The sequence below is a fragment of the Crocodylus porosus genome, unplaced genomic scaffold, assembly GCF_001723895.1.
Source record: "Crocodylus porosus isolate Cpor-Errol unplaced genomic scaffold, CroPor_comp1, whole genome shotgun sequence".
Classification (NCBI taxonomy): domain Eukaryota; kingdom Metazoa; phylum Chordata; order Crocodylia; family Crocodylidae; genus Crocodylus; species Crocodylus porosus.
Window position 1 is genome coordinate 6686776 of NW_017728916.1, and position 18425 is coordinate 6705200.

The following is an 18425-nucleotide window of genomic DNA, read 5'->3' on the forward strand; positions in this document are numbered from 1 at the left end:
GAACAGCCTCAGCCCAGCCCGCCCGCCCCCCACCCGGCTCTGGCGCTTACCCTGTTGGACTCGATCATCCCGGTCCGGGCGTGGAACTTGACCGTTTTCAATCGCGCCCTCTCCTTCTTTTCCACCCTGGTTAAAAGTTGAGAAAGAAAACCTGCTAGTGCCTGCACAGCAGCTCCTCACCTTGCCGTGCTCCGTGCGAGCCTGCAAAGAGTCGCCTCTGTACCCCTGGGGTCACAGCCAGCCCTGCGGCCCAGAGTTCCCAGGAGACAGACCTGCAGGCAGGGACAGCGCTGGAGGCCCTGGGGCCTGCAGTCAGAGATGGATTAGAACAACTGGCCTGTTGCAGGTTTGCAACCAATGCCAAGAGCCTCACTGGCCCTAGCAGCCCTAAGAGCAGGTCTGGCACAAGCCCTGCCAGAGCGTAGGGCAGGCATGAGGCGGGAGGGACAGGCATGTTGCAGGGAGCACAGAAAACTTGGCCCCTCTAGGAGGGGTCAGGTGAGGACGCAGAAGCCTTTCCCCAGCTGGAGCCCAAGGGAACCAACTCCACTGGGATGAAGCTACTTTCAGGCCTGCACGTCACTGTTCCCAAACATCCACAGCCTGGAAGGATCCTGCCCATCTCCCTCCAAACCTGGCCAGCTCCTGCTGCAGCAGAGACCACCTGTGCCCACATCGGCCCTGCAGGTACCGAAGCACGGGCCGGGTGGCGGATGGGAGGGAAGTGCCTGCTCCCTTCTCATGTGCCCAGAATCTGCTTCTGCTTCAACACAAAACCCGCAGAACCCACAGACACAGCTTGTGGTCGGCTGGTTCCTCTTTTCCCCGAGGTCTGAAGTTTTGTGCTCAACGGGGCTTGGCTGGCAGACATGGACAGTCCTGGGCAGCACAAGGGGCAGGGAATGGGCTGTGCTGATTTTCACCCCCAGAGCTGGACATGTGCCTGCTGGAATAGGCCTGTGTGCTCCCGCCCCAGCGAGCGGGGCTCTGGGGTGGCCCACTACCCCTTTCTGTTCAGGAGGGTCTTGCTGCAGGAACCCTATGAACAGCCTTCCTACTCTACTCCTGTGACCCTGCACCCAGGCAGGGGGGTGGACACAGCTTCCTTCAAGGCGAGCTGGGGCTCTTGCGCTCACACCTGCAAGTTGGGGCTGTTAATGGAACCACTGGTACGGACGGCTCTCACTACCAGGCCCTGCTGTCAAGCCAAACCCTGGAGCATGGCCAGGGTTAGGAGCGGGGTCTGGACACTCACCTCTTCTTGCTGGGGATGACCCCAATCTGCTCGCTCTCCCCATGCGGCGTCACTAGTCTCGCCTGCCACCACTCATCGTCAGAGGCATTGATGACGTGCAGAATGTCCCCATAGGAGAAGCTGAGCCCCTGGCTGGGCAGGCAGCTGTCCCGGGTCCGGTCGTAGTCAAACAGCGCTCTGCAAAGGAGCAGAAAACAGGGATGTTAGAAGTAGCTTCGCTGGACACAGCCAGGGGGGAAGGTGGGTCAGAGCAGGGCAGCCAGGCAGGCAACAACGCAACCCACTATCCTGCCAAGGCTGGGCCACGTGCCTGCAGGGGACCTGGCCGGGGGGAGCCACGTGCCTGGCTCAGGTCCTCTCGTCTGCTGCAAGTCCCCTCCCACCTGAGGGACCAGCCCAGTGTGCCACCAGCCCCTGCAGAGAGCCACGTCCACTGCCCCTGCACCACCCAGCTGGAGGCTGCAATAACCCCTTCGCTCTAGCATAATCCAAAATGGTCTCACCAATACTGTGTCCTCCCTATACAGCAGGGGATGAGGCCCAGAGATGGATGAGAAGGATTAGATCCCAAATGCCCCATGGCTTCCCAGACCCCTAGTCCTGGGTTCTGTGGGAAGCGGGTCTCTAGTGTGGCAGCCTCTGCACTCCTCGAGCCCCACCCTAGCAGACCAAACGTGCATGCCCAGCCCTGTTGGCTGCAGCTCGTGCACGTGCTACAGTCAGCGGCTGCCATTCACAGGACAGCCGGGACACTGCTGCAGGCTGTCACCTGCGAGTGCCCTTTGCTGCTGACCTGCTGTCACCGCTCAGGCAGCAAATCTGCACCCTGAACATTTCCAGTCCAGGCTGCCTCCATCCACCACCCTCCCTTTACACACAGCCCCCGCAGTCCCACGGCTCACTGTACCCACGACCACCCAGATACACCCTCCATGCCAGTCCGCACATGCCTTCCTGAAACGTTGTAGTCTTCCTCCCTGCAGCCCATGAGGAGGCAGCAGGTCAACAGCTGGGCAGACATGAAAATGCCAGTGTCCTTTCCTGATCTGCCCCCTGCACAGGAGTCGGCGCCTTGCCTTCCAGGCCAAGTGCCCCCAATGCACTGCCTACATGGGGGCGAGAGTGCAGAGCAGCGCTGCTCATCAGGCCAGGCTAACAGGTTTCTTATCCAGCCAGGAAGGGAGATGGGATTACTAGGGCTGCAGACTGGATTAACATGACACCGGTTGGCAGTGATTTAAAATGTTTCTAGTGACGTGGCTGAACTACAACCTTGCTCCCTGGGGCTGGCCAGCAGGCAGCTCCGCCGACACAGAGCAGAGGCCATGTTTAGTGCTTACACCGTGATACTTTGTGCACACACGGGTTTTATTTCAGACACTGTAAACTGAGAATGTATCTGAATGTTTAAGCCCCTGGCCCATAGCTGTTGCTTCTCCTGCTCACAGTTTACATTACAATTCAATTTACAGTACAGGAGTAACTTTGTCTTTCATGACATCTGTCACCATAAACTTCAATGCACCACAGACTTGTCTGTAAATTTTCTTCTAAAGGAGAGGAATCACAAGCTTCTGGCAAGCTGTGAGGCAGCTGAACAGGAGGCTTTTAATAGCACACGAGCTGCAGCCTTATCTGTGGAGCAGCTCCATATACCGCTGGGCTTTAAATGACCTCAAATGTAAAAGCAGCGAGACCTGTGTTCGCTGCAAGGAAATGTCCCTTTGCAACAAATTCATGGCGAGGAAACAGCGACCAAAAGCACCATGTACCATGGCAGAGCAGAGACAGCGTGCTGAGTGCCCACAGCACCGCCCTCCATCACCCTAGCTCAGGGAAGCTGGTTAACATCAATTCTAAGACCCTTATATGCAATCCCCCGACACACACACTGCCCAGGGCCTGCAGACTCCCTCCCGCCTGTAGCAGCACCCTGGGCTGCAAGGCAGACCCGCTCTGCAGCGGCCGCCCCGCAGACACTTTGCTCTGCTCAGCTTCCCCTCAGGCCGTCTCTACGCGGCATCTCAGGGCCACTCGCTGCTTCTCTTGCTGACTGACTGACCCACGGAGCCGGGTTTGCAGAAGCGAGGAGGCAGCACAGAGCCCTAGTGCCCCGCACGAACGGTGCTCAGCCAGCAACAGCTCTGCTCCAGCGCACCTGGTCTGAACTAGCCCTGAGGGACCGGCAAAGCGGCCACGAGCCTGCATGGGGCAGAGGAAGGCACTTTCGACTGTGCAAGCCATCACCTCCAGGCTCTGAAGAAACTCTCTCATCCTTCAGGTAATGGGGGCTGAAACCAGGGGCTTCCAGCAAAGCCACTGAAGGACAGCAGCAGCTTGAAGTGGGGTCTGTTTCAGAGCTCCCGGTCCAGCCAACCTGCCCCTGTGCCTCTTCTCCATGCAGGGGACTTGCAAGAGAAACCGACTGAATGGAGAAGGCATGACTGGGGCTGGAGGCTGCAGCCATCCCGCACAGACAAGCTGCTGCAGAGAGAAATTCTCTGTCCCATCTCGTCGCTGCTGAGAAGGGACCTTTGCAACAGTAAGGGCAGATGTTACCCATTTTTAAGCTGATGAAGTCCCTCTAATTGTGGCTCTGCAACCAGCACAGCAGCATCTTCACCATCCTCTCGTACAACACTGGCTTGGAAGTTTGTTTCCTGGTTTGGATGGAGATGTCTGCCCTGTTCCTGCATAGACCGCAGCCCCGAAGAGCCCGTCTGCATCCAAGCTGCGGCCCCAGGTTGGCTGCAACAAGGTGGGACCCCGCGACGATGATGATTCCAACACGGCGGTGGCCAGGAGGGCAGCCCCCAGCTGCGCCAGCATGGCTGCAAGGGAGAAAGCCACTGGCTCGCCTGGCACCATGAGCCAAGACTGAACTGTGGCATCCTCACTCCTGACAGTGCCAAAGCACCAGCAGCTCAGAGCCTGCTCAGCTCTCAGCTGTACAACTCTCTCCCAACAGCTCCGTGCTGGAGCCTTGACTCCACAGGGCCTTTCTGCACCTGCTTCACTGAAGCCAGCGTGGCAGAGCGAGCAGAGCCGCCAGGAACAAGAAGATGCGGCAGGCACCAAGGGAACTGGTCAAGCAGGTTTACTCCAAAGCAAGCACAGGCCTCAGCAGTGCTTAGCTCCAGTCTGCCATGCGGCTTGGTTCACTGCGCACAAGCCACAGCCCAGCAGAGGCGTGGGGGCACAGGGCTGGCTCTGTGTGCCAGCCTAGCCTTGATCCACTGGTTCCCAATGCCCACTAACTAAGTGGAAGCCTCCCCAGCCCCGGGACTGAACTGTCCCTCTCTCCTAGCACTGGTGCTGGAAAGGCGGCCACGCTGCGGAAGCCCAGCCTGAAGCCAGGCCCGTGTGAAGAACGGCTCCTGGGATCCGACTCTCTGACCATGCCCACACTGGGTTGGATGCTCCGACAAGCTCCTGGGGACCTACACCTGCCGGCTTGCCACAAGCAGCATCCCGAGGTCCTCAGAGACCCGCTCCATGTTCAACTCCCTCCCTGCACTGCTCCTGTTTGTCACCACAGCATCTAGCTCCAAGTGCCCTTGAGATCCAACAACCATCCTGTGCTGCATATGACCCTGGGAAGCCAAAGAAACAACACGCCTGCACCCTGACAGCGAGGCCACGGCAGAGGACCACGCTCCAGGCTGGGTCCGCACAGCTGTATGGGGCCTGCAGGAACTCCTCTTGGCAACTTGGGGTGTGGATCAGGGCTCAGCGCTGGCTGCTGGAAGAGGCTGCAAACAGAGCATGCCTGTCACCACCAGACTGGACATGGAACAGGGGCTGTGCTGCTGGTGGCTAACAGCAGCCACCTCGCGGGCTCTTGGAGTCTAGACACAGAAAGGGTGCTGTGGCTACAAGCCAGGCCACAGCCCACTGCTGCAGGGAGGCGAGAGCTTTCTCAGCAGCAGTCGGAGAAAAGGAGGAGGGAGGGAGCCTTGCACACAGCAGGGTCCCCGGACTGGCCAGGCCTGGGAGACTTGTCACAGCAGGGGGGACGGTGCCCTGAGTTGGGGCAGGAACAGGAGGGCCTGCAGCATGTGTTACACTGCGGCGTGTCCAGACAAGCTCTGGAGAGAGTGGTCACTGGTGCACAGGCGACCAGCAGCATCTGGCAGCCAAAAAAATGCAGGCGTGCCCAGCCCTGGGGCAGGCACTTGCTTCCTGCTGGCAGGGGCTCCCCACCTGACGTCACAGTCGTGTGCCTGCCTGGAGGACTGACTAAGGCAGCTTGGCAGCGAGCCCGGCAATTGCTGTCCCGTCCCCAGAACAGCTCAACCAGTTTCAGCTAAATTGTGCTCGAAACTACCCCACCCCACAAGCCCGGGGCGGAGCTCTCCAAGATAGGTGCAAGGTGGCTCTGGAGCATGGTCCTGGGCCACAGGAGCCCTGTCACAGACTAGGGCTTGAAGGGGGTGGGGCTGGTGAATGGCAGGCAGGAGAGGGCCTGAGGGGCAGCTGGGCTGGAAGGGATTTTTGGACAGGCTCTGAAGAGCTGCTGTGCCCAGAGCACTGTTAAAGCAGAGGGATGGGCCTGGTTCAGTGACATGTCCCTGCGCGAGAGCGTGCGGAGGGCACGAGCCAGGCAACGTGAGCGGACGTGGTGCAAATGTCAGCCCCACGCCCACCAGAGGCAGGTGCCTGCCATGGAAGGGGAGGGAGCTCCTCAGCTCTGGGGGCAGAAAGAAGCACCTCTGGTACCAACAAGCATAGGATCCTGTCAAAGCACCAGCTCTTACCATCTGCTCATGAGAGCAGCTCCCTGCAGTGACCAGACATACCTGGGCTCCTGAAGGCCTGTGCAGCCCAGCCCAGCCCAGCCCTGAAGCCCGACCCCCAGGCCATCTGATGGCAGCATCAACAGGGGCATCTCCACTGCCTGGCCCCTGCCAGGCCCGTTCTGCATTACACGGTACACAGAAATGCCCAGTGGTGCAGGGAGTCTGCAAGGAGCCAGCCCAGCAAGGCTGGATTTAGGGACCAGAGTCAGATCCACCTGGGGCCACCTGTGCTCCTCCACTTGGAAGTTTGTTTGTGGGATGTCAGATGAGGGCATGGGGCACGCTGACGAGAGGCTGACACAGGGCCACACGCAGGGCCCACAGCAGAGCTCCAGTGCCGGAGCCCACCAAAAACATGGACATCAGAGCACAACCTAGCAGCCCTGGCCCTGGGTTCCCTTTGCAGGGGCCTCTTCTGGTGCAGGACGCGGACAGAGCCAAGAAAAAAAAAGGCCTTGCAATCTTGTCCCTCTCCAGGCAGCTTTCAGTACACAGCTGTCAGCCGCCCTGCTGGGACGCTTGCCCACCCCCCTACCCCGTGACTCATTTTAATTAGCAAGTTGCAATCACTTCCTAGCTACACACGCAGCTGCTGGCTGAGGAGAAAGCACCCAGTACCTGCATGGCCCGGTACCCAGTACAACAAGGACCGGTACTGGCACACAGGGGTTGGAGTGGAAGTGGGGGAGGATCTGTGGGGCGGGGAAGGAAGGGGCTGAAGCAGCAAGGCAAGGATCCCTGGACATCGGATGCAGCTTCATCACTGCCTTGCTCTGACCGGTGGGGACCCCAGCATGGCTCTGACCCGTGGGCCTGGCCCAGGACTGAAACAATAATCCAGCAGAGCTCGTCTCCCCTCTAGCCGGACCCAGCCTCAGGGGCTTGGAGAGGGAGATAGGAGCCAGCTCAGACAGCCCTGCACCTGACCACAGCTCTGGGAAGGTGCAGCCACGAGGTGCCTGACCACACGTCCCTACCACAAAGTTCCCGATCCTCCCTGCTTAGGGCATTGCTGGTCCCAGGCAGTCTTGATGGCAAATTCCCCATCCCCTGGTGGCCCTTTTATTTCCAAATGCTCCCTATGGTGGGGGGAGCAAGGCAAAGATGTTCTGCTCAGAGGTGGCCCTGGGATAAGTGCTCCCAGGTGGAGGCTCAGTCTGGGAGGACCTCTGCCCTGGCAGGGGCCTTGCACACGTGTGTACACATGTTTGTACTGGAGAGGTGCCCCCACCTGCAACGTGTTCCCAGAGTGTAGGCAGAGCAAAATTCAGCTGTAAAAAGGAAGAGATGGGCCCCATGTCACTGGAGGGGTCAGCTGCAGTGTGGGGGTGCTCAATGGAAAATCTCGGGGTGAGACCCTCCCCTCCCTGCAGTCAAGGGGACCCCTGGCCACCCCCAGCTTAGCAGAGGCAGAGGAACCCACGGGAAGGGGAAAGATGTGCCTTACCGGACGTAGAGGGATCTCTTCTCACTGGTCCGGAGTGAGCCGGAGCCAGAGCTCATGCTGCTGTTCATCATTTGTTCTCGCAGGTCGTGGATCTTTGACTCGAAGCGGCTGTACTCTGCAGAGAGACAGGTGGTTAGCAGAGGGCAGGGGCAGGCCTGACAACCCCATATCACAGGCTGTTACATCTTGGCTTCACCAAACAGCCAATGCTCCTGTGACCCCCTCACTGGATGGTGCAGCAGACTGAGCCACAGCCACTGACCTGCTTTGATACGGGGCTTGAAGTGCCAGGTTGGGTGCAGAGCAGGGCTCGGCACCACTGCACTCCAGCTACTGCGGCAAAGAGCTCTTCAGGCAGGGGAAAGAGCCCTACACCTTGTGCGCTCCCCCTCAGTGACAGGAGGGAAACCACCCTGTGCCCACGCACTGCTGCCCTGCACGGCTACTCTGCTCAGAGCTGCCAGCCAGTGCCCACGTGTGCACAAGCTGGACTGCTCCCAGACCGGGTGCCGCAGGCTCTGCACACTGGGTGCTTCTTCGGTGTGGGGCGCTGTGTTGAGGGGAGCAAGCCTTCTGAAGTGGATGTCCTGGGGAGTCAGCCCGTGGTGCCAGAGCTGGGGGCAGCACAGTCCTCTCCGCAAGGCAGCACCAGCCCAGCCCATCTCCTCCCACACTCTCACCACCCTCCTGCCCAGCAGCAACAAGGGTCCTTTACCAGAGCCTTTAAGAGGGAAGAGGAGCAACGCGCTTCCAGCTCACAGAAGTGCACGGATACCAAGGCGCCGAGACAAAAGGAACTGTGGCCAGAGGGCCTGGTGAGCTCCCTGAGCTTCAGCATGTACACGAGCAGGGAGCTGGGCTCTTTGGTAGCTCCAAGGGCCTCACAGGTGCTGAAAGCCGCCCCTCAGCCTGATCCGCGCATGGAAGGACATGCAGGGTGGGTGCGGAAGGGGCTCAGGAACAACAGAGGCAAGGCTGGGCTCTGAGGAGGCAGCAGGAAGGACCTGGAAGCTTTGCCGTGCGTTGTGCACCCCAAAAGCTGTGCAGCAAGCTGAATAGCCCCTCGCTGGTGGAGGGAAGCTCCAGGGAAGCCAGCGAGACCCGGCAGCTCGGACCCTGCAGCGAGCTGCAGGCAGCATCCCACGGAGTGGGGAGTTTCCAGCACCTGGAGCTCCTCCCAGCTCCCTCGCCTGACCTTCAGCTGGGTGGAAAGGTTGGGGACAAAGGCAGAGGGTGGGGACAGTTTTCAATTATTAGAAGCAGCTGGGAGAAAGTTTGCTCGGGTGCTGCTTTCTCTGCTGCAAAACAAATGGCTGCACTGAGCTGGTGCCCCAGACGGCAGGGAGCCCTAGAGCCATGGCTCCAGCTCTGTGGCAAGGGGGGCAAGGGGCATATCTCCCTGGGCAATAAGGACAGGAGATCACTGACCCCGGGGTAACAGAGCAGACACAAAATCGCACCCCCAGGCAGGCAGCAGGGACATGCACGCACTCAGGCAAGCTCGGCCCTGGCCCAGCGGGTGCTCCAGCGGACAGGGGATATGCCGGCCACAGCAAGCCCTGCTCTTGCTTCCCAAGGCCCCCACCCGCCTGCCCCATTACCGTGCACCGCCAATGCAGGCTGACATGCACGACAGCTGCGCCTCCGGGCAGGAAGCGGATCCGGGGAGGAGGAGCGAGACACTGCCTTGGCACAACCAGGCCCAATGTGCTGCCAAGCTGCCTGTGAAGTGCAGCAGGCGAGGTGAGCTCCAGGTGGGTACGGGGGGAGCCTGGGGCCTCACACACCTTTTGGGAGAGGTGCACGCGGGGCAAGGGCACATGCCCACCGCAATCCTGGACCCAGCTCTGCTCCCTGGCCTGGACTGTTGCAGTCACCGGCTCCTCAGCAACAGGCCCAGGGAGAGGCCAAACAAGTGACACTTGCTCCTGTCTCCCCAAAAAGGCTGCCACCAAATGCAGCTTCCTATCCTCACCGCTTCCACATGAGCCACATCCCTCTGCAGATGGGGTGCGAGGGCTGGGGGCAGGGCTCGGCGGGAGCGAACCGATCACCAAGAGCAAGGATGTTCCTTTGGCCCGAGTGCCCGGAGGTCACAAGAGCCGACCCACTGCCCACCTGCCTGGCTGGCACCTATCCCACTGGCAGCTTGTGGCGCAAAGACAGTATGTGAGAAGCCTGGGGAGCCAGCATTCAGCCTGGATGCTACTGCACGCCTGACAAGCTTCACTTTCGCTATGAGGGCTTCCTTCTTACAAGCACCACGGTCCTGGCAGAAAGCGGCACCCACCAGACAATTAAACACTCACGAGTCAGGAAGAGCCAAAGGTCAGGTCATCCCCACTTGGATCTATCCGTGCTCCCAAAATCCCTGGATTTGCATCCATCACTGAGGCACCCTGTTGCAACACATCTCCAGCTCCAGACCTGGGGATCGCCCCCTTCTCTTAGCAAAGACAGACTCCACAGGCACAGCAGGTCCCAAGAGAGCCCCCGGCCCCCTCAGCTTTTACAGATGATTCCCCTATTGAAAAGGCTCATCTCTCGCCTCTGCCATGAGGCCCCTGCGCAGGCAGCAGGAGAAAATGACTGTGCAGGGGAAACTGGAACGTGTGAGGTGACAAGCTGTCACACACAGGAAGCAGGCTGAGGATGGGGACATTTGTCCACGGTTTTTGCTCCCATCACTCATGACGTCTTCCCAAGCTGAGCTGTACGGGTGGGCAACTAGCACGGCTCTGGGGAGTCCCTGGGCCCCGATTCTGCACTCAGCGCCAGGAACGCTGCACAACGCTGGGAGGAACGGCCCACTCTTTCCTACAAAAAGCTTCTGTGGATGGACGGGCTGGCGCACAGAGCGGAGACACTATGTGCATGTAGCAAAGGTTGCCGGCAAAGGCATGGTGTGCTGCATTTCACAAAACCCCAGGGCTGGAATGACACAACCTGAAGTGCTGGAAAGTCAGGAAATGCCCAAGTTAACTGTGCAGCCTTTGCTCCTAAGTGTCCTTGTGCTGCGTTTCCAAAGTGGCTTTTCCTAAACCAAAAGTCACAGAAAGGAGCCGAAGTGGTGCCTCACAGTGCAGGCCTCAAGCTGACTGGAGGCTCCCAAAGCCACAACTATGGTGCCTCCAAACTCCACTGTTCAGACCAGGCATCAGCTGACCACCGGCCCTGCCCGCCTCAGAAACCCGCACGAAGAAGATCCTCTCCCGTATAGCCAGGAACAGCTTCCCTCTGCCCCTCCCTGCCTTCGGTCCAAGCCCACGGCCGTGGCTCACCTCTCCAGCTGGCAGCCAATGCCCCCGCCGCGGCACAGAGCTGCTCTCCTCTGCTGCGCACTCCACGCCTCACCAAGAGCCCCATGTGAACAGGCTTGGTGTGTACAGCAGGCACTTTCTAAAGACACCTCACTCAAGCAAATCAAGCTCAATTGTCATCAGAAGGCTCCACAATACCTCTCCTCAGCGAGAGCTATTTTCCTGCCAAAAAATCAGCTTTCAACTGCCAGCCATGTCAGCTGCAGAGATGTGCAAAAGTCGGGCACAAAACTTTCAAGAGCTGAAGACAGAAACCATTTCCTGCCCTTTATCCCATCACCTTCCCACGCCCCCGGCTCCACTGGTTTGAAGTCTCAGAGTTTGTATGTTAGATGAACACCCCCCAAAGACGCAGGGTCCTGGAAAATGTGGCACTGCAGTTGCAAGGTCCAGCACTTGGCAGAGAAGCACCAGGTGGGTGCCATGAGATGAGGTCCTGGTAGAAAAAAGCAGCCCATGAGCATGTAATCAGAGAGCACGCCCCAACATGCCGGTACATAGGGCCACAGCTAGCGTCACTTATAGTTCAAGCGTGTGTGCTCACCACTGAAACCACGCTCTCTGAACAGCTCCTCAGCTGCTCGGGTTTTAAAAACAAGAAACATGTTTCTTGCACCTGTAACAACCTCCCAGCCCACGTTGTCAGTGGGGCTGAACGCCGTGCACACCTGTGCAGATCGCAGCCAGCGACCACGTTAGCTGCCACACCAGACTGCTCTTGGCAGCGGGGAAGGGGAGGGAAATAGGCAGTGCTAGGTCCAAGTGGGGCAGGGAGCCCCAGTTGGGTCGCTCTTCCCTGTGTGATGCCCAAAAGGAGATGACTGGGGTCAAAACCTGCCCGCGTGCTCAGCTAGCAGTCTGGCAGCCCCATCCGGCATGCCCTGCTGCTGTGGGGGAGACCGTTCTTGTGCAGTGCCTTTAAAAGGCAACCACAGTTTCCTTAGGAAAGGATGCAAGAATGAAAACCACAATTTTTAAATAGCCCCTATCTCAGCAACAGCTGGGCAGGAACCGATGGGACAAAGGAAACGAGATTCTCCCCAGACAGACGGTTTTCACTCAGCTACAGACAACAGAGGTGCAAGAGGAAAGGGGCTGTGGGTCCGAGCTGGCACATGGGCCAGCGCAGCTCTGGCTGCAGCCCCGGCCCTGTGTGCAGGACCGTGCCAGCTGGCCCACGGGTTTGGAAATTCAGCAGTGAGGGAGTGGTGGCAGTGTTAATTGTCTCCTCACCCCTGCCAGATTTCTGGACCCACAGGGAGCTCTGAGGGCTGGATGAGGCCCGCAGGCTAGAGGCTGAGCACCACTGAGCTACACCAATACAAACAAGGTGGCAGTGGGAAGCGTTCTCTGCATGAGAGCCTTTCATGTGAGGTAGCAGCACCCCTGACCCAGCATGTGAGAGGCCCTGGCTGCACCGGCTGGACACAACCTGCAGGTTGCACGTGGCCTCCCAGTCCAGTCCCCAGCTGGCACCCCTCTGGCCGCTCAGCCTGGCGCCGTTTGGAGTGCGGGATGAAATGGGATCCTCCTTCATCTCAGAGGAGATGCCTCTGGCTAGATCACGGCTGGCATTATTGGAGGAGTCCAGCACCTGCCTATTGCACAGGCTGTCCCAAGATGCCCAAGGGTCCCTTCCTGGAACAAATGCCCTCTCCCCGCCAACCGATCTCAGCCGGAGAGAAGCTGAGCTCCCGGCACCTGCAGCAAGAAAAGGTTGGAGGAAGGGGAGCAGGTTTAAGTTTAACCACCAGCAGCAGGGAGCAGCTCGTTAGCAGGGGTGGGGATCACCAACTCCTTCTCCCAGGGGCAGGCAGCCACTGTCCCCCTGCAGACCCACACACCCCATGTGCCTTCCCCCGGAGCACGTGGGCACCGCGGCTGCTCCGGACACACTGGGAGCTGGCCTCTCCTCGAGAGACACGAGATGTTGCCTACGCTTGGAGCAAGACCAGAACAGGTGCTGCAGAGACTCCCATCAGGCATTGGCCTTTTGCTGGGATGGTCGGAGCCAGTGCCTCGAGGGGAGGGAGCTGTGTGAGCACAGGGTCTGTACCCGGCTCTGGCGGCAGGGGCTGTGCTGCCTGGGCGGAGGGCAGGAGGCACACCCGGCTGACACAGCTGAGCCAGCAGAACAGCAGGGCATGCCGGGCCAGAGCTGCTGACTCCCCGCAAGGCCCCGGTCACCCAGCCCAGCAGAGCCTGGCATTCCTGCTGCAACCACCAATCTGCTCCAACCCCGGGCTTCCCTGGGAAGTTTTGCTTGGGCTATGAAGAGCGCTGGAAGCCAAGAGGCAGATGGGGGCTGTGTCCCTCTGTGGGGAGAATATGGCTGGCATGGCACAGCAGGAAGGGCACGGGGTGCCTGCAGTCAGGGTCTCCTTCGACCTGTTGTTGGCAGGTAAGCTCTGGAGAGGTCAGATCCACCTCTGCTCAAGTCCCCGTCTCCTCTGAGCAGGGCAAATGTTACCTCTACCTTAGTGCTGTGGTGGGACAGCTGCATGGACTGTGTTGTTTGGGAGCTGGGCCCCATGCCCTGGGCTCAGAGGCTGCAGCTCATTATTTCCACTAGCCCATCACCACAGAAAAGCACTTCTGCCCGGTGATCATTCCCTCTGCCAGGAGCAGGGAAGCCAGGGGTCATGCCAGATGCTGCCACGGGTCTCACAACAACATGGAGGAGCATTCCCCTGACCTGCCACCGTCCAAGAAATCCCTGAGCTTTGAACTCTCTGCAGAAACCAAATGGATTTGGGTGCCGAGACGGCGAAGCTCTCGGATCCAAGAGGCTATTGTCTGCATCTGCCTTGCCGGCCTCACAGTGAAATAATTCCTCCTAGGCTTGTGTTTATTGTGAGCCCCGTGCCCCGAGCCAGTTGCTCTTTCTATGGTAAAGGCACGCAGTCAACCGAGGCAGAAGGCAGCTGGGTAGTAACCCAACAGCCCCAGAAAGAGCGATCCACAGCACACAACTGCCCCACGCCCTTGCAGGAGCTGTGACTATGAGAGGCCCTGCTCCTGGTGCATGGAGCCGGGGCAGGAGCCTACGTGGCCTGCTGGCTGCAAAGGCCGAGTACGAGTCCTGCCTGCTCAGAGTCAGATCTGCCAAATGCTTTGCCGAGCATCCCGTGGTCCAGCTGCAGGTGGCACGGAGGTGGCGGTCAGCTGTGCCTCTGGACACAGCCAGCCGTGAGACGGTGACGGAGCCAGGATCTCCACCCTGCTGCCCACTCTGGATTGACAGTGCTGTGCTTTGTAACCTTGGGACTGGTCAGGCAAGAGAGGGCCCCTTGGACCTGACAAACCAGGCCTCTCTGCTAAACCCCAAAGGCATCTGCCACCAAACAGGGGCTACTTTCTTGCTCTAGCCCCTGTCTTGGGGGTTTGCTAGGGTCACTGGAAAGGAAGCCTGGGATGGCTTTCTCCAGCCAAAGGAGAGAAAGCAACCATCAAAGAGGGAGGTGAGCACAGGGGAAGGGTGCTTCTGGGCCGCGGCATCAGGAACTGGAAGGGAGCCCTGCACCATGGGTCGTGCTCCGAAGGCCCAAGATCCAGTGGAAGGACGTGACTGCAAATCATCCCAAGTCACAATACCCGAGAGGTCCCCAGTGCCAGTTTCTAACAGACAGCACCAAGTATGGTGGGGACAGCAGGGGGACCTGCTTGGGAAAGTGGCAGGGGCTTGCAGAGAGCAGCGCAGCCAGCTCTGCCGAAGGAACGCCTGCTTTGGGAGCAGGGACCCGCGGGCTCCCCACGAGGGCTGAAGGAGCCACTCCAGAAGGAATCTCTCTGCCTCGCACTACCAGGATGTCCTTGGTTTCAAGGCACCTTAGTTCACTGCGGTCACTCCCTCCCTGCTTCAACCCACAGCACGCCTCTGCTCCCTGGGCGTGGGCAGAGGAGCCTGGATCCAGCTGTGCAACTTTCTTAAAAGTCACAACAGCCCTTCAGGTTTCCCTGCTGAGATCAGCCAGGAAGAATGATGACAGAGAAGAGGACACCCTGCCCCTTCCTGGAAGCTTATGCCATCATCAAAATCACGGTGCTGGTGCCAGTGGATGGCAACGCTCACCAGACAAGAAACTGAAACAAGGGACTCGGGTCAACACAGACCACTGCAGGGAACGGCTGCTTTTGCTTAGACGGCTTGCAGAAACCTCTGCGCCAGGCCAGCTGGTGCCCAGGAGGGAGAAGGAACTGGTACCAGTCCATCTGCCTTGCCACTCCTTCGTGCAGAAGGCGGGATGGGGTGGCACCTCAGAGGCTATCTTATTCAGAAAGGCGTAAGCTTTGAAAGTAGGCAGCAGCCTACCTAGTCTGTGCTAACACCTGTTAGCACCTGATGAAAGACGCTGTTGCCTATGGAAATGTATGCCTTTCTGAATTAGTTTCTAAGGTGCCACCCTGCCCTGCCTTCTGACTTCAGACTAACATGGCTGCTATTCTTTCTCAGTTTATCTTGGCTTCTCTCCCCTGACTATGTGGAAGATATTAAGAGGGCAGAAGCTGTGGAGATTCAGGCAAGTCACTAAGTCTCCACTCTGACCCAGAAGCTTCTGGGAGCCAGCCTGAGCACTATTAAACAGCATGCACTGATTTATCAGAGCCCCAGCAAAAAGCCTCTCCTTTATTCACAAGGGCTGGGCAGATAAGAGCACAAGCACTCAAATTAGCAATCGCAAGGTAAAAGGGGTGGGGATTTGCCATGCACCAGCTTCTCCATGTTAACAATCCATAAACCCGTGCTCCTAGATGAGACCTACACCGCCCCTGCTGATGGCCGAGCTTCCGCACGCAAGAGCATGCTGTGGAGCTGACGTGCACTTCTATCTGGCAATAACAAGCAGCTGATATGCCCAGGCTACATTTGCAGCTTTCACCTCTTAACTAATAATTAATTTCTGCCAGTTCCTTTCATGGACATGCACTACCAGGTTAAACGCGTACCTACTGCATTCAATGTACAGGTTCATCGCAACTGTCCGCCTTCCCCAGCGCTTTGTTCGCCCCTTCAATGCCGGGCACTATATTTGCTCCGAGAATGCCACAGCTTCTTGCCATGACGACTTCAGATCAGTCAAACGGGCGTTAAGGCACACGTGCGCCTGAAGCCATCATGCTATGAAGTCACGTGACAGCACAGGAACTCCACATGCTATGAACCCCAGTGATTTCTGAGCCAAAGGCAAAAAGAGGTCAAGAGACTGCTCTCTGCCTTTTGCTACATGCAAGAAATGCTCAGCCCACACTGCTCATTTCTGTCAAACTTGCTTTACAAATGGAGCCTGAAATACAGGAACACAGAGGACTCCTGGACGCACACCCCTAAAACAGCCGTCCACCTCCCTCGCAGCTGGGCCTGGTAGGGGGAGAAGCAAGAGCATGTGAAGGGACTGGCAGGGTGCTCACCTGGACAAAGACATATTAAGAAAAAGACAAGGTCTAGGGAAGGCTGAAAGCTTTCACCACGAAGAGAGAGGCCAGAGAGAGCGAGTGCTCCCATTCATCCTCAGGCACAATGCAACACAAGGAGTCAAGGACAGGGAACAACGTGTAAACTGAGGATAGGAATCTGCATCCTGAAGTCACAACACAGAGCGGGGCAACGCTGCCCAAAGGGCCACAAACGCCAAGAGCCTACACACCTGAGACCAGCACGACCGTCAGTCAGGGTGGCCTGCTTCTGGGGCAGACCGCATGTGAGCTGCTGCAGAAGAGCTCCAACTCTGTCCAGCAGGTCAATATTTAAGCCCCAGACCCCAAGGAACATGTGGGTAGGAAACTAAACACCTGCCTTTCCTAGGGATGTGCAAAGCCTCCTGGTTCCCCATCTGCAGGGATGCTGGATGAGTGGCTTTGGCAAAGAGGTGCTACGCAGCCTGGCACAGGAGAGGCTGAGGCAGTACAGGCTAGCTGCTAATACCTTTGCAAGGCAATTAAAGGCAAATCTGTGCCTTTTAAAAACAAGGTTTAATTAGCATCTTCCAAGGATGCTGCTGAAGCTGTGCAAGGCGCAGCCCTGCAGCCTCCTGGGGCCCTTTGCAAGACATCAAGACATCTGCCCCATCCCTGCAACCCATGCCTTCCCAAAGGCTTTCCCCTTGGGAGCTGCCTGCAGACAAGAACCCAGCGGAGCTGCACCGCGGACCCCCGACTCCGGCAGCCTGGAGGATGATTCCCTGGCAAGCCTGTCACCAAGCCCTGCAGCCCCACACTCGGCAGGTCCCGCTCCTCCCCTGTGTGCACGCCCCCCCCGGCAGCGTCACCTCTGCACAGGACCCGGCAGCCGACCTGCAGCTGGCTCCAGCACGCATCAACTTGATTGCTTCCATCACAGGAACAAGCCTGGGGCAGCCCGACTCGGTCTCCGACAGGCAGACTCTGCTTCCAATCAAGGCAGCAAGGGCCAACCCGGACAGGATCTCCACGTCAGTCAGATACGAAGAAGCCCCAGCACACAGGCCCCAGATTTCACCGCGGCCGCCAGCCCGCCCTGCCACCAGAGTCCGCAATGGTTTGGGGGGTGGAGGAGGGGTCAGTGACACCTGCAACCCCTTCTCTTTGCTCTGCACAGCTCTGGCACCCGGCTCGAGAGCAGGGGATGCCTGCACCACGCCTCTCGAAACACAGGCCCTGTCCACGCCCGGCTCCGCAGGGTGACAGCTGCTCACAGCTTGCAAATCCCACACCCGCCGCCCCCTCTCAGAAAGACCCTTCATCTGCACAGGGCGTCGTGAGCCTCAGGCCTAATTCTCCACGCCAGGCGGGGACGCTGGGTTACCCCACGAGACTAGGCACCACCCAGACCTGAGGGCTCTGGCACGCTCTCACCTGGCAGCGCAGAGCGAGGCCTTGCCTAGGGCAGGGCCAGGGAGAGGCGCGAGCACGCCTGGTCACACCTGACACGCACGGGGAGTCCATACACGGCCACGCTGAGGCATGACTGCACCGACAGAGAAGAGACAGCGAGGGTGGAGGGGCATGGCGCCGACCTCCCTCTGCCACACCAGGGCAAGCCCCACCGCGCCACCTCCGGCAGCGCTGTCGCCACCTCCCGAAACAAACCCACGAGCCACTTCCTGGCAACCGGACGCACTGCCCAGGGCGGCTCCTGCCTGACATGGCGGGCAACGCCGCGCAGAGCTCGCGGGCTACCGGGAAGTGCTCTTGGCCACAAGGGACGAGTGCGCCGGCGCCAAGCAGGACAGTGCCTCGTGCGGTGCCGCAGCACCAATCCGGATCAGGGTCAGGTCCGCCCACCCGCCTGCCACGCTGACCGTGCCACCGCACGTGCTCTCCCCAGGCAGCCGTTGCACACTTGCTCACATGCACGACGTGCTGACCCTTGGCTTGCCAGGGCGCAGGCGCACACTCGCCCACCCCGGGTGTCACCCCCGTTTCCCTGCCCGCCCCAGGTGTCACCCCCGTTTCCCCGCGCTCACCCACCCCGGGTGTCACCCTCATTTCCCCACGCTCACCCACCCCGGGTGTCACCCCCGTTTCCCCGCCCACCCCGGGTGTCACCTCGGCTGCAGTGGCACCTCGCGGCCCTGGTCACAGTGCTGGGCCGCTCCCCGCGCCGGGGCGACGTGGGGCCTGTGGCC

The 18425-nt window shown here is 59.2% G+C and overlaps 1 protein-coding gene across 4 annotated transcripts in view; it reads right to left on the reverse strand.

Annotated features, from left to right (window-relative positions):
- The window catches only part of DLG3 (discs large MAGUK scaffold protein 3), a 76918-nt gene that overhangs the window by 12059 nt on the left and 46434 nt on the right, over window positions 1–18425 (reverse strand). For 3 of the 4 annotated variants that reach the window (XM_019536364.1, XM_019536363.1, XM_019536365.1), the window contains 3 exons: window positions 7502–7616; window positions 1256–1432; window positions 51–126 (listed from right to left, as the gene is read on the reverse strand). In XM_019536364.1, coding sequence (XP_019391909.1) covers window positions 51–126; window positions 1256–1432; window positions 7502–7616 — 368 coding nt within the window. Of the gene's footprint in view, window positions 1–50; window positions 127–1255; window positions 1433–7501; window positions 7617–8216; window positions 8535–18425 lie in introns of those variants that run through there. The other variant, XM_019536366.1, reaches the window with a different exon arrangement.